The 13,376-nt window shown below is 42.6% G+C and overlaps 1 protein-coding gene across 1 annotated transcript in view; it reads right to left on the bottom strand.

Annotated features, from left to right (window-relative positions):
- The window catches only part of LOC124864731 (histone-arginine methyltransferase CARM1), a 42,063-nt gene that overhangs the window by 12,470 nt on the left and 16,217 nt on the right, over window positions 1-13,376 (bottom strand). The window contains exons 2-5 of the mRNA XM_047359607.1: window positions 4,154-4,279; window positions 3,877-3,983; window positions 2,372-2,476; window positions 1,947-2,057 (exon numbers count right to left, since the gene is read on the bottom strand). Of these exons, the coding sequence (XP_047215563.1) occupies window positions 1,947-2,057; window positions 2,372-2,476; window positions 3,877-3,983; window positions 4,154-4,279 (449 nt within the window). The remainder of the gene's footprint in view (window positions 1-1,946; window positions 2,058-2,371; window positions 2,477-3,876; window positions 3,984-4,153; window positions 4,280-13,376) is intronic.

A 13,376-nucleotide genomic window follows, 5' to 3' on the forward strand; every position in this document is an offset into this window, starting at 1 on the left:
TCAGAGGGTTGGTGTCCTGCTAATTTTTAGATGTGTCCCTGGTCCAACACACCTGAATCAAAGGGCTGAATGACCTCCTCAGTATGCAGTCAAGTTCTCCAGAGTCATGCTAATGATTCTATGATTTAATTAAGGTGGGTTGAAGCACCTATTGTGACGTTAATTTCAGGTTGGATTTTGGATATTTGCGTTCAGCGGATACAGCGGGACTTCCTCCCGTTTGATCAGAGGCAGGCAGTCTGATTACAGGCAGCTATTCTCTGCCTGCTCCCTCCTCCTGCAGACGCTGGTTCGCTTTAAGATCATGAATACATTTCCAAACCAAACACGCCGTTTCATGGTGGTATTGTCTGAACAGCTGATTTTATGTGTGATCAGCTGGTTAAAGATATTAAAAAGCTACAGCGTGCAACATGCGTGTAATTCAGAAAGGATGTGTCCTTTTTCTTTAGCCTTCAGGCCTTTAATATTTGTAAAAAGTAAAATTATATTTCGGTATGATCTGCTCCATCCATTGGGGTCATTGATATTATTACAGTCGCTCGAGTTTTATTAACTTTTTCCTGCACTATCTCAGCGAAAACCTCATCATTCCTTCTTCTTCCAGGGCCAATTTGTGAACAGCAGTCTGTTCATGTCACATGTATTCCCTACTCAGCACTGGTCATACCTGCTCAGGAGCTAGGACTGAAAAACTAGTTACTGGTACGGAAAATCAGTAATGAAACTCACACAAAGTGAGCAGAGTGGAGTTGAGTAGAGTTGAAATTGAGCCAGTGGCAAAGGGACATAAAACTAGAACATTTTAGCCACTTGTATTTGAGATCTCCTTCTTTTGGTTATGACCCAGCACAGCATTACTGTGGCTCTCTCGCTTCATTCTTCTCTCACTTGTGAACAAGACCCTGAGATTCTAAAACTCCTCCACTTAAGGCAGGAACTACCCACTGACCTAAAGAGGGCAAGCCACCCGTTTCAAGTCAAGAACCATGGCCTAGGACTTGGAGGAGCTGATTGTCATTTCCGATGCTTCGCACTCAGCTGCAAACCGCCCTAAGGCAAGGCTCGAAAGAACTCCTTTCTGAGCTTGACAGGCAACGTTCCCAGCAGACCCGCACTACACAGTTGGGCCGACAGAGTCTGGATGGCTTCCTTCACTGCCAGCGGAACCAACTCCCCACTAGGTGGTGATTGGTAGACATCTCAGCCCCTCCCTTCACCAGAGTGTCCAAAACACACGGCTGAATGTCAGAAGACACTGCTACAAAGTCCACCATCAACCTCTGGCCTAGTGTGTTCTGGTGCCAAATGCAGTGATAAACACCCTTATGCCTGAACATGATGTTCATTATGGACAATCTGTGACTGGCACAGAAGTCCGACAATGAAACACCACTCAGGTTCAGACTGGGGAGGCCATGCCTCCCATCACACCCCTCCGTGTCATTGTTGTTTCCCAAGTGGGTGTTGAAGTCCCCCAGCAGAATGGCGGTGTCCCCGAGAGGGGTGCCATCCAGCAACAGGGACGCCAAGAAGGCAGGGCACTCCGCGACCGCTACTCAGACCGTGGGCTGAAACAGTGGTCACAGACCTCTCCCCAACCTGAAGGTGCAGGGATTTAATCCTCTTATTCATTGGGGTAAACCCCAACACGAGACAGCTTAGCTGAGGGCGACAAGCAAATCCACCCAGTGGCTGCCTCTCCCAGCGCGCCACTCCAGAACAGAAGCGAACCAACATTTCTTGAAGAGCTGGGTTCCAGAGCCGAGGCTGTGCATGGAGGTGAGCCCAACTATTGCTAGCAGGTATCTCTCTACCTCCCCCACAAGCTCAAGTTCCTTCCCCCCAGCGAGGTGGCATTCCACGTCCCTAGAGCCAGTTTGAGCAGCCAGGGATCATGTCGCAAGGTATTTAAAGGTAAATTGCTTGTATATATTTGTAAGGACCTCAGCATGCTGTGCCATGGTGCTGGCCTCCACTGCGTACACCTTCCTGGCTCCAGCTTGGGCAGCAAAGAAAGAGAGGATTCCTGATCCACATCCCACATCCAGTACCACCTGGAGAACAGAAAGAAAAAGACTCATTGTCACAGCCAGCAACTATTTAAATTATTGTTCTAGACCAATGTCCGGCATTGTGTTTGACACATTCCCACAAACGTAAGCCCTTTACCCCCTCTACTTAAAGGAGATCAATTTGACTTTAAAGATGACTTCTGAAAGTCATTGTACATATCTACAGAATATCTTAGCTTCCATCAACATTTCACTTTTTTGTGTTTTACTGTATATTCATTCCTAACTGAAAAAGCTGAATTTTCTGTGTATGTTTGAGTGAAATAACTGACAGGTCAGCTATGTCAGGAGGTTACCTTGTCCTTAAAGTCAGTGTGGTTCTGGAGAATAGCCCGTTGGTACGTCCCTGTCCGAACATAGTCCTGCATCATGTTCTGTTGCTGGGAGAGGTAGCCGTAAAACTGTTGGAACAACAAAGAAACATTTTCAGCATAAACAGAAATATTTCACCAGAACAGCCTTGATTTCAGTTCAAGGTGAAGCTCCACCCCGGTGTTCTGAAGCCTCTAATGTGTTTTCTTCCAGGATTGTTCTGGATTTAGCGCCAGTAATCTTATCAACTTCTCAGCTTACCCGTCCACGCTAAACAAAAAGCATCCCCACAACATGATGCTGCCGTCACCATGTTTTATGGCCGGAGTGGTGTGTTCAGGGGTGTGTGCATGTTATGTTTTAACTACTAATAGCGCTTTGCAAGTCATCCAAAAGGTTCCATTTTGGCTCCATCTGAGCCAAGCCAATACTTGTTTTCTGTGTCTCTTAAAACATTTGTGGAGTATATAACTCATAGTGGTCCTGTCAACATTCTCCAGACCTGAGCTGTCGATCACTGCAGTTACTCCAGAGGTCTTTTGGCTGCTTCTCTGATTAATATCAAAAATCGGTATACAATCGTATCATACCCTTTTGAATCATAATTAATTAAATTGAAGAGACTAAAGATTGCCACCCCAAGAAGAAATGTGAAGAGGTTCAAGTGGTATGAAAATTTTGGAAGGGCACTCTAAGCCGAGGAATTACTTTCATTTTACTGAAACAACCAAAACGATGGATGCTGGTCACTGGGAAGAACCAAAGAAGAGCATCCAAACCGAGGCACTTGAAGATAGAACTGTAGCAATGTTTAACCACCAGAATGCAGTGCTTAAAAGTGGCGCTCTTTATGTGCTGTGCTAAAACACCTGCTAACCAGCTCTATGCATATACAAATATGCATATGCACAGCAGTCCTCTACACCCTCAGACCAAAAACATTTTATTGTCACATTTTAAAGAAAAGCCTGAGGCACTTTCCTTGGATATCAGTATCATGTGGACTTGGTCTGTCACTAAAAAACCAGAGCTGAGGTTGTCAGAATGCTAAATGTGTTGTGCAGGAAGGTGACAACACAGAATGACACGTGATGATGCGAACTTGCTGTGTGCAAGCACACTCTGATGTCAGTAACCTGGTTCTAATTGGTGGTTCTGAGATGAATTTAGAAAGACAAACAGCAAAATCTTGAAGAGAATGACCTTTTCTGCTTAAACCATGACTGACGACAGCTACAGAAAAATTTAAACACACAGATGGCTTATGTTTGTAAGTCAAACCCAATTACATATTTCTAATTTCATATCTTGCGAGAACACAAAATAGCATGATAGAGAAATCTGGAGAGTAAACCAGAGTCTCGAACTTTGTCCTGACTTTCTATTCTATGGACCAATAAACTATAAACTGTCAAGCAGGTAAGACTAATTTCTGTACTCATTTCTAAAAACCTCATCGATCTTGAGGAGTCTGCTGTGTTCTCCTCACCTGGAAATACTGTACAGCAGAGGACTCCTCTGTTCTTTCACTGAAGACGGAGCACTCGCCAGCATGCCCCCGACAGTTCTTCAGAAGGTTATAGAAGGACTGAAAGTCTGAAGCAGAGCACAAACATTGTGACATCATGTGGGTTTAATTGGGAAGCAGGTTTTAACAACATCATTTTAATTAACCTATGAAATATTTCCATAACTGTTGACAGGTAAAGCCAAGTGAATTTAGAGAACCATGTTACAGGGTTCTCATCTGGTTGTGTGTCGGGTACCTGCGGGCGAAGAGAACTGCAGGAGGACGCTGTTGCAGCCTAAGGTGATGATGAATGACTGCTTCCCCACGCGGCTGCACTCTGTGTCACGTGAAACTGAACATTTGAACACACTCGTCTCCTCTCCTGCAAAGAAACCGAAAGACAAATCAGTCAATAAAGATACAGGGGTTGGACAATGAAACTGAAACACCTGGTTTTAGACCACAATAATTTATTAGTATGGTGTAGGGCCTCCTTTTGCGGCCAATACAGCGTCAATTCATCTTGGGAATGACATCTACAAGTCCTGCACAGTGGTCAGAGGGATTTTAAGCCATTCTTCTTGCAGGATAGTGGCCAGGTCACTACGTGATACTGGTGGAGGAAAACGTTTCCTGACTCACTCCTCCAAAACACCCTAAAGTGGCTCAGTAATATTTAGATCTGGTGACTGTGCAGGCCATAGGAGATGTTCAACTTCACTTTCATGTTCATCAAACCAATCTTTCACCAGTCTTGCTGTGTGTATTGGTGCATTGTCATCCTGATACACGGCACCACCTTCAGGATACAATGTTTGAACCATTGGATGCACATGGTCCTCAAGAATGGTTCGGTGGTCCTTGGCAGTGACACGCCCATCTAGCACAAGTACTGGGCCAAGGGAATGCCATGATATGGCAGCCCAAACCATCACTGATCCACCCCCATGCTTCACTCTGGGCATGCAACAGTCTGGGTGGTACGCTTCTTTGGGGCTTCTCCACACCGTAACTCTCCCAGATGTGGGGAAAACAGTAAAGGTGGATTCATCAGAGAACAATACATGTTTCACATTGTCCACAGCCCAAGATTTGCGCTCCTTGCACCATTGAAACCGACGTTTGGCATTGGCATGAGTGACCAAATGTTTGGCTATAGCAGCCCGGCCATGTATATTGACCCTGTGGAGCTCCCGACGGTGTTTCAGTTTCATTGTCCAACCCCTGTATATCTAAACAAAAGCAACGGCAGAATGATGATGAGGATGGAATTATGCATTTACAATATTCGAGTGGGAGTGAACATTTTAGCAACTAAAGGCTCGGTTCAGATTGTCCACAAAGACAGATGGGTAAGTAATGATTCTGTGGGAGGAGCAGCCTGGGACCATTATTTTAGGAGCAGCATTAACATCATGCAAGCATAAATTGTAAATACAGTTGATGAACTCTAAAGTCTTTACTGATGCTTAAGATTTATATAAACTCTATCTCTCATGTCTCTGTGGCTGTGGTCTAGTTTTCACAGCGCCTCACAAAATGTTAACCATTTTATCACGTTCCAACCTCAATGTATTGTACTAGGATTTTTGATAGACCAACGGAAAGTAGTGCATATTCTTATTCAGCCCCCGAGTCAATGCTCTGTAGAACCACCTTTTGATGCTGATTAAACTGCAAGTCTTTTAGGATTTAGCTCCATCAGTTTTGGGCATACAAGGAGTGAAACTGCATTCTTTGCAAAACAGCTCAAGCTCAGTCAGACTGCGTGGAAAGCAAGCTGTAAGCAGCAGTTTTCACCTCTTCCAACAGATTCTCAATTGATTTTAGCCCTGAACTTTAACTGGACCCTTCTAACAGATTAATATGCTTTAATCTCAACCATTCCCTTGTAGCCCAGGCACTATGATTGGAGTTATCGTCCTACCTGTAAGGTGAGCCTCTTGCAGTTTCAAACATGTTTTCTTAAAGGGCTGCTCTGTATCTAGCTCCATTCCACTTATTATCAACAAGGACACCTTTCCTATACCCTGCTAAACTAAAACATGCTGTTTCACATTGGGAATGGTGTATTCAGGATGATGTGCAGCATTAGTTTTCTGCCACAGAGTTTGGACTGTAGATCAAAAGTTCAGTTGTGGTCTCCTCTGGGCAGACCACCAACCCCCACATGTTTGTGGCGATCCCTTCATTGTTTGTTGCAAACCTTACAGAAAACTTCTTATGGCTTCCTATGACTTCTCAAGGCTGCAATGGATTGTATTTATGGGTACCAGAGTAAAGGGGGCGGAATATAGCTGCACATCCCACCAACAAAATGTTTAAGATTCATCTTTTATTTTTCATCCACTATAATTATGGAGCACTTTGTGTTTGTCTATCACAATATCCCAATGAAATCCATTAAAGCCAAGTAACGCAATTTTTATGCCAATTTTTGACCTGATTTTTCCCTTCTAAAATGCTCTGATCATTGCGATGGCTCCTAAGAGAATCTTGAGATTATCCTGCTGTGTATTAAAAGTGATCTAGTTTGCTAAGAGGGATGTCGGAACCAGTCCAACCTCAAATGAGGAATATTTAACATGTTGGATCGTCTTGGCCCGATATCCTACCATGTGGGGTGTTCTCCGAGGACAAACGAACACACAGTCTGTTGAATGTGATGTGTAGCCAATCAGAAAGCGAGATAATTGAAACACGGAGGGGAATTACTCTGAACTCACATTTGATCTGGAGAGGGTTTATGAGATTTCTGAATGATTGTGAGTAAAATCTGCTCCTGTGTGGTGTGCTGGACACCACACACTGTAGGACCAAACCTGTTATGCCTAAGGTTTTTTATCATCATGTGAAGGGTCTTTTGGGTTTTGAAAATGAACAGACCATTTTAAATCCTTGCCGTGTAAATCAGGCATTAAGTGGAGACTGGGTTCAGGTTTGACACAGACTTGTTTTGAAGGGTGAAGTATTTAGGAGAGGACACACCCTTTGTTAATGGAGTTATGAAAACAAGTTTTCCCACTCTGACAAAACATTCCGGGGCTTTGCTCAGTGAAGTGTGGTCTCAAAAGCACTTCATTGTTGAATATTCCCAGTATAAACAAAGCCATATTTCTGACTGGTTTGACAGAATGTGCTCTTATGTTTACCAAAAATCTTAACAGTCTGTCTTCTGTTATATTTCCGTATGCGAGTACCCCTGTGGGCTTTAACCCAATGTGTTTGTTTAGCTCAACTAGAGCTTATCCAGCCCTTAATAGAAATGAGGAACTTGCTGCAATTTAAAGCACAGATGATCCAGACAGGCGTAACAGCGAGGGATTTAATTCAGGAGAATAACATTGATCATCATGAAAGAGAAAAATTAAATCCAAATAATCTAATCAGATCAGATCAGGGCACTGTCAAAGAACCCATCTCAGGTGACAGAATAAAGCCAAATGCTGACCTTTTATTTAGTCAGTTTGGTGAGTGTGTAGTTAGGGACATAAGTCATTACAACTCATGCTTTAATGTAAACCTTTGGCATGTAACCAAAGACAACTCAATGCCTTTTAAATGTTTGGTTCATCCAAACAAAATGTGGAATAGTGCAAATTATCAGCAGCCTCACTAGTCCACCTGGTGCATGCGTTTGCCATCAGTTATGTGAGCTTCACAGTAACCACTAGTAGATGTAGGGAAGCTATTATTGCCTCAGAAAGCTGGTAAAAATGTTCTAATCCATCCTGGATGTTGGCCAGAGTCCACTATGTCTGTCAGGATGCTGAATGAGATGAACAGGGTAAGAAACAACTTCTTCTACAGACACCAGAAAATTAGAACTAAAAAACATTAAGAAAAAGAACAAAACAAATAATGAACATCCAGGTCACTGATGTCCCAGGGAATAGGAACAGGTGACATGAGTCAACAGACAGCAGGAAACCGGCACAGACACAGGGAAGCATGTTTCTAGCTAACTCTAGCCAGGATGAGGGACTTTAGGCAGATTTTAACCAGGATCCTGAAGCATTTTAATCTAGTCTGACAGACTTTATATGAACAATACTGACATGTTCACTAGTCAGTTTTCCCCAAGTCTTTCACCCCAAGTCAAGTCTCTAAAGAGGAGAAATAATTCTAGTCTGCCTATAACGATGCACTGTTTGGCTTTAGGACTAATTAAACACAAAGATTCAACAATTATACAGGTCCTTCTCAAAATATTAGCATATTGTGATAAAGTTCATTATTTTCCATAATATCATGATGAAAATTTAACATTCATATATTTTAGATTCATTGCACACTAACTGAAATATTTCAGGTCTTTTATTGTCTTAATACGGATGATTTTGGCATACAGCTCATGAAAACCCAAAATTCCTATCTCACAAAATTAGCATATCATTAAAAGGGTCTCTAAACGAGCTATGAACCTAATCATCTGAATCAACGAGTTAACTCTAAACACCTGCAAAAGATTCCTGAGGCCTTTAAAACTCCCAGCCTGGTTCATCACTCAAAACCCCAATCATGGGTAAGACTGCCAACCTGACTGCTGTCCAGAAGGCCACTATTGACACCCTCAAGCAAGAGGGTAAGACACAGAAAGAAATTTCTGAATGAATAGGCTGTTCCCAGAGTGCTGTATCAAGGCACCTCAGTGGGAAGTCTGTGGGAAGGAAAAAGTGTGGCAGAAAACGCTGCACAACGAGAAGAGGTGACCGGACCCTGAGGAAGATTGTGGAGAAGGGCCGATTCCAGACCTTGGGGGACCTGCGGAAACAGTGGACTGAGTCTGGAGTAGAAACATCCAGAGCCACCGTGCACAGGCGTGTGCAGGAAATGGGCTACAGGTGCCGCATTCCCCAGGTCAAGCCACTTTTGAACCAGAAACAGCGGCAGAAGCGCCTGACCTGGGCTACAGAGAAGCAGCGCTGGACTGTTGCTCAGTGGTCCAAAGTACTTTTTTCGGATGAAAGCAAATTCTGCATGTCATTCGGAAATCAAGGTGCCAGAGTCTGGAGGAAGACTGGGGAGAAGGAAATGCCAAAATGCCAGAAGTCCAGTGTCAAGTACCCACAGTCAGTGATGGTCTGGGGTGCCGTGTCAGCTGCTAGTGTTGGTCCACTGTGTTTTATCAAGGGCAGGGTCAATGCAGCTAGCTATCAGGAGATTTTGGAGCACTTCATGCTTCCATCTGCTGAAAAGCTTTATGGAGATGAAGATTTCATTTTTCAGCACGACCTGGCACCTGCTCACAGTGCCAAAACCACTGGTAAATGGTTTACTGACCATGGTATCACTGTGCTCAATTGGCCTGCCAACTCTCCTGACCTGAACCCCATAGAGAATCTGTGGGATATTGTGAAGAGAACGTTGAGAGACTCAAGACCCAACACTCTGGATGAGCTAAAGGTCGCTATCGAAGCATCCTGGGCCTCCATAAGACCTCAGCAGTGCCACAGGCTGATTGCCTCCATGCCACGCCACATTGAAGCAGTCATTTTTGCCAAAGGATTCCCGACCAAGTATTGAGTGCATAACTGTACATGATTATTTGAAGGTTGACGTTTTTTGTATTAAAAACCCTTTTCTTTTATTGGTCGGATGAAATATGCTAATTTTGTGAGATAGGAATTTTGGGTTTTCATGAGCTGTATGCCACAATCATCCGTATTAAGACAATAAAAGACCTGAAATATTTCAGTTAGTGTGCAATGAATCTAAAATATATAAATGTTAAATTTTCATCATTACATTATGGAAAATAATGAACTTTATCACAATATGCTAATATTTTGAGAAGGACCTGTATTTCAACCTTTAGCATTTAATTCAATGTGCAATAAACTGTTACTACTACTTTAAATTATTTTGAAAACTGATAAAGCCTAATAGTTACCCCATTAGAAATATAAATATGCATATGTGTTTAAAGAAAAATGGCAGAAAATAACATTTGTCAAGTTTACATTCTGAATGAATAACCCAAAGTGGTTTTTATTTTGTCTATGAGGAAAGCAGGTAATTCTCGGGTTCATATTGGCATTATTTAGGCTTGGAACGGTAAACATGTTCCAAGGTGGGCTACATAAATCACAACATAATGAGCAAGTTGTGATGTAGTGCTTAAAATGTGACAAAGTGCTTTTACTTTGATAAGCAGGAAGTGTCTGTGCTGTTGTGCCACAGCTTCCTTAACATCAAGAGAATAACATGTCAGAAGAAAACCATTCAAACGATCAAGAGTCATTTAATATAACAAGTTACAGATACATCACATGGTTAATATTATGCAGCTACAGCTAACATGAATACACTGTTAAAAACCATTCAAATGTTCTTTAACCGGAAAATAAAAGCTCTGCTAGCAGACATACAGGCTGCTTTCACTGCTAATTACATAAGATAAGGATTATTCTTAAAACCTGAGTTTCAGACAGAATTGCATGTCAACTTTTGAGTTCCTGTTTCTGCAACTTAAGTGCGACATAAGACCGAGTCTGAAACGTCATTGCAAAATCAATGTGTGCAATATTTATACTGCAAAGGACTCTTTGGAGTGCAATAATATTTGGCTAATATATTCCACGTGTTATGAATTTTAGCCAGCTGGACAGAGCCCCCCACCATCCAGATGACCACACCACAAATGACCCAAAATCCTAAAGGTCACAGAGTGAAGGAAGCACAGATGGCAAATATAGGGGTTGGACAATGAAAGTGAAACACCTGGTTTTAGACCACAATAATTTATTAGTATGGTGTAGGGCCTCCTTTTGCGGCCAATACAGCGTCAATTCATCTTGGGAATGACATATACAAGTCCTGCACAGTGGTCAGAGGAATTTTAAGCCATTCTTCTTGCAGGATAGTGGCCAGGTCACTACGTGATACTGGTGGAGGAAAACGTTTCCTGACTCGCTCCTCCAAAACACCCCAAAGTGGCTCAATAATATTTAGATCTGGTGACTGTGCAGGCCATGGGAGATGTTCAACTTCACTTTCATGTTCATCAAACCAATCTTTCACCAGTCTTGCTGTGTGTATTGGTGCATTGTCATCCTGATACACGGCACCACCTTCAGGATACAATGTTTGAACCATTGGATGCACATGGTCCTCAAGAATGGTTCGGTAGTCCTTGGCAGTGACGCGCCCATCTAGCACAAGTATTGGGCCAAGGGAATGCCATGATATGGCAGCCCAAACCATCACTGATCCACCCCTATGCTTCACTCTGGGCATGCAACAGTCTGGGTGGTACGCTTCTTTGGGGCTTCTTCACACCGTAACTCTCCCGGATGTGGGGAAAACAGTAAAGGTGGACTCATCAGAGAACAATACATGTTTCACATTGTCCACAGCCCAAGATTTGTGCTCCTTGCACCATTGAAACCGACGTTTGGCATTGGCATGAGTGACCAAAGGTTTGGCTATAGCAGCCCAGCCGTGTATATTGACCCTGTGGAGCTCCCGACGGACAGTTCTGGTGGAAACAGGAGAGTTGAGGTGCACATTTAATTCTGCCGTGATTTGGGCAGCCGTGGTTTTATGTTTTTTGGATACAATCCGTTTTGGCACCCGAACATCCCTTTCAGACAGCTTCCTCTTGCGTCCACAGTTAATCCTGTTGGATGTGGTTCGTCCTTCTTGGTGGTATGCTGACATTACCCTGGATACCGTGGCTCTTGATACATCACAAGGACTTGCTGTCTTGGTCACAGATGCGCCAGCAAGACGTGCACCAACAATTTGTCCTCTTTTGAACTCTGGTATGTCACCCATAATGTTGTGTGCATTTCAATATTTTGAGTAAAACTGTGCTCTTACCCTGCTAATTGAACCTTCACACTCTGTTCTTACTGGTGCAATGTGCAATCAATGAAGACTGGTTACCAGGCTGGTCCAATTTAGCCATGAAACCTCCCACACTAAAATGACAGGGGTTTCAGTTTCATTGTCCAACCCCTGTACATCGCAACTAATATCTTGAATCTCACAATATTTACTTTCATCGCTGCAAGATTTATCTAATATTGTGCAACCCTACAGGTCACCAACTCTGGAGGAAAACAAGTCGGATGCAGTAGAACACGAGGAGGATCAGACAGAGGGAATGTTCCAGCTGCAGAAGGTTTGACCTTACAGTAGACAAACCAGGATATTAGTGAGGATTCACCAGCCATGAGAAATGCTAATGTGAAGGACTATGCTCAAGCAAATGGAGGCTAATGATTGTTTTAAAACTTCAGTCCGGAATGAATCTGTTTCAGATTCTTTTGGAGAGGTCTTTGTTTGACTGCTTTCTGCATGTTTGCATGCTTTACATGGCATATTCTGCTGGTACTGCCTCAGCTACTTGTGTGACAGGCAAGTACATCACTTCTATTAATAAAATACAAATCAGCAGAGTTCATGAATTTATTCTGAGTTTTGTGCAAATAACTAAATTATGTGTTTGTTACTTGGCCGATGGTCACAGCTGGATGTAGTGCAGGTGGAAACATGGATGCTGAACTAATCAAGGTAAATTACAAGAATAATTACTCAATGGGGGGCTAAAATTTGAATATTGTTGCAAAGTTAGTGCAATATGCCTGGGGTCATTTATCTCATCCTTGTTCTGCAATTCATGAAGAGAAGACAGCCCACAATAGAGAAGACAGCCCACAATCTGGAACCTCGGGTAAATGGGCCAGCGGCACTGAACAAAATCCAACACTGGCTATTTTTACTAGGTAATTTGCACAAGTTCCCTTTTCTTGTGACCTCAGCCACATTGAGTTTATTACCAGCAAAGTTGTTAAAGACAAAGTGAAGATAGCTTCCCACAGACACAACCGGACCGCAATGAGGTGATCCCTCGCAAATAAGTAGTTCAAATCTAACATGAACATACAGCAGCAGTTTAACATTGTCCATGTTAAAGAGCAGAACATGTTAACACATCTTTAAGAATCAGTGGCTTTGGGCCAGAATGTTAAGTGCTTTCATGTTTAAAATATAAAGATAAGGACAGACATGTCCAATTTGAGTTTAGAAGGGTTAACTTTCTTTAATCTGTTCATTTACAGTAACCTATCAAGTAATATAACATCTGAGCTATATTTCTAAACCTTTCGTTCATCTGAAAACATGGAAAATGGAAAACAAATTATGGTGAAAAAGTGACAGCTTGATTAATGGAAGAGTAGAAACAAATCCATGGTGTTGACTTCAGTCACACTCCATACAGAAAAGGTCTTGATTTCTAGAGGATTTTAAACAGGTTTCACAGCACATGGACATTACACAGTGCATTAAAAAAATGCAACCTCTTATTCATTTTAGCTTTTGAAATCAAGTTTTCAGGAACAGTTTCTGCCACAAACTGTAGTGTTTCCAGCATCCTGGCCAAATCTACAGCCTGGCTCATCTGACCAGGTTTGATTCCAGATGAAGAACTTACCAACAAGCTTCCTCACTCTGTTACTAATACATGGTGC

This window comes from Girardinichthys multiradiatus, chromosome Y, assembly GCF_021462225.1.
Source record: "Girardinichthys multiradiatus isolate DD_20200921_A chromosome Y, DD_fGirMul_XY1, whole genome shotgun sequence".
NCBI lineage: Eukaryota > Metazoa > Chordata > Actinopteri > Cyprinodontiformes > Goodeidae > Girardinichthys > Girardinichthys multiradiatus.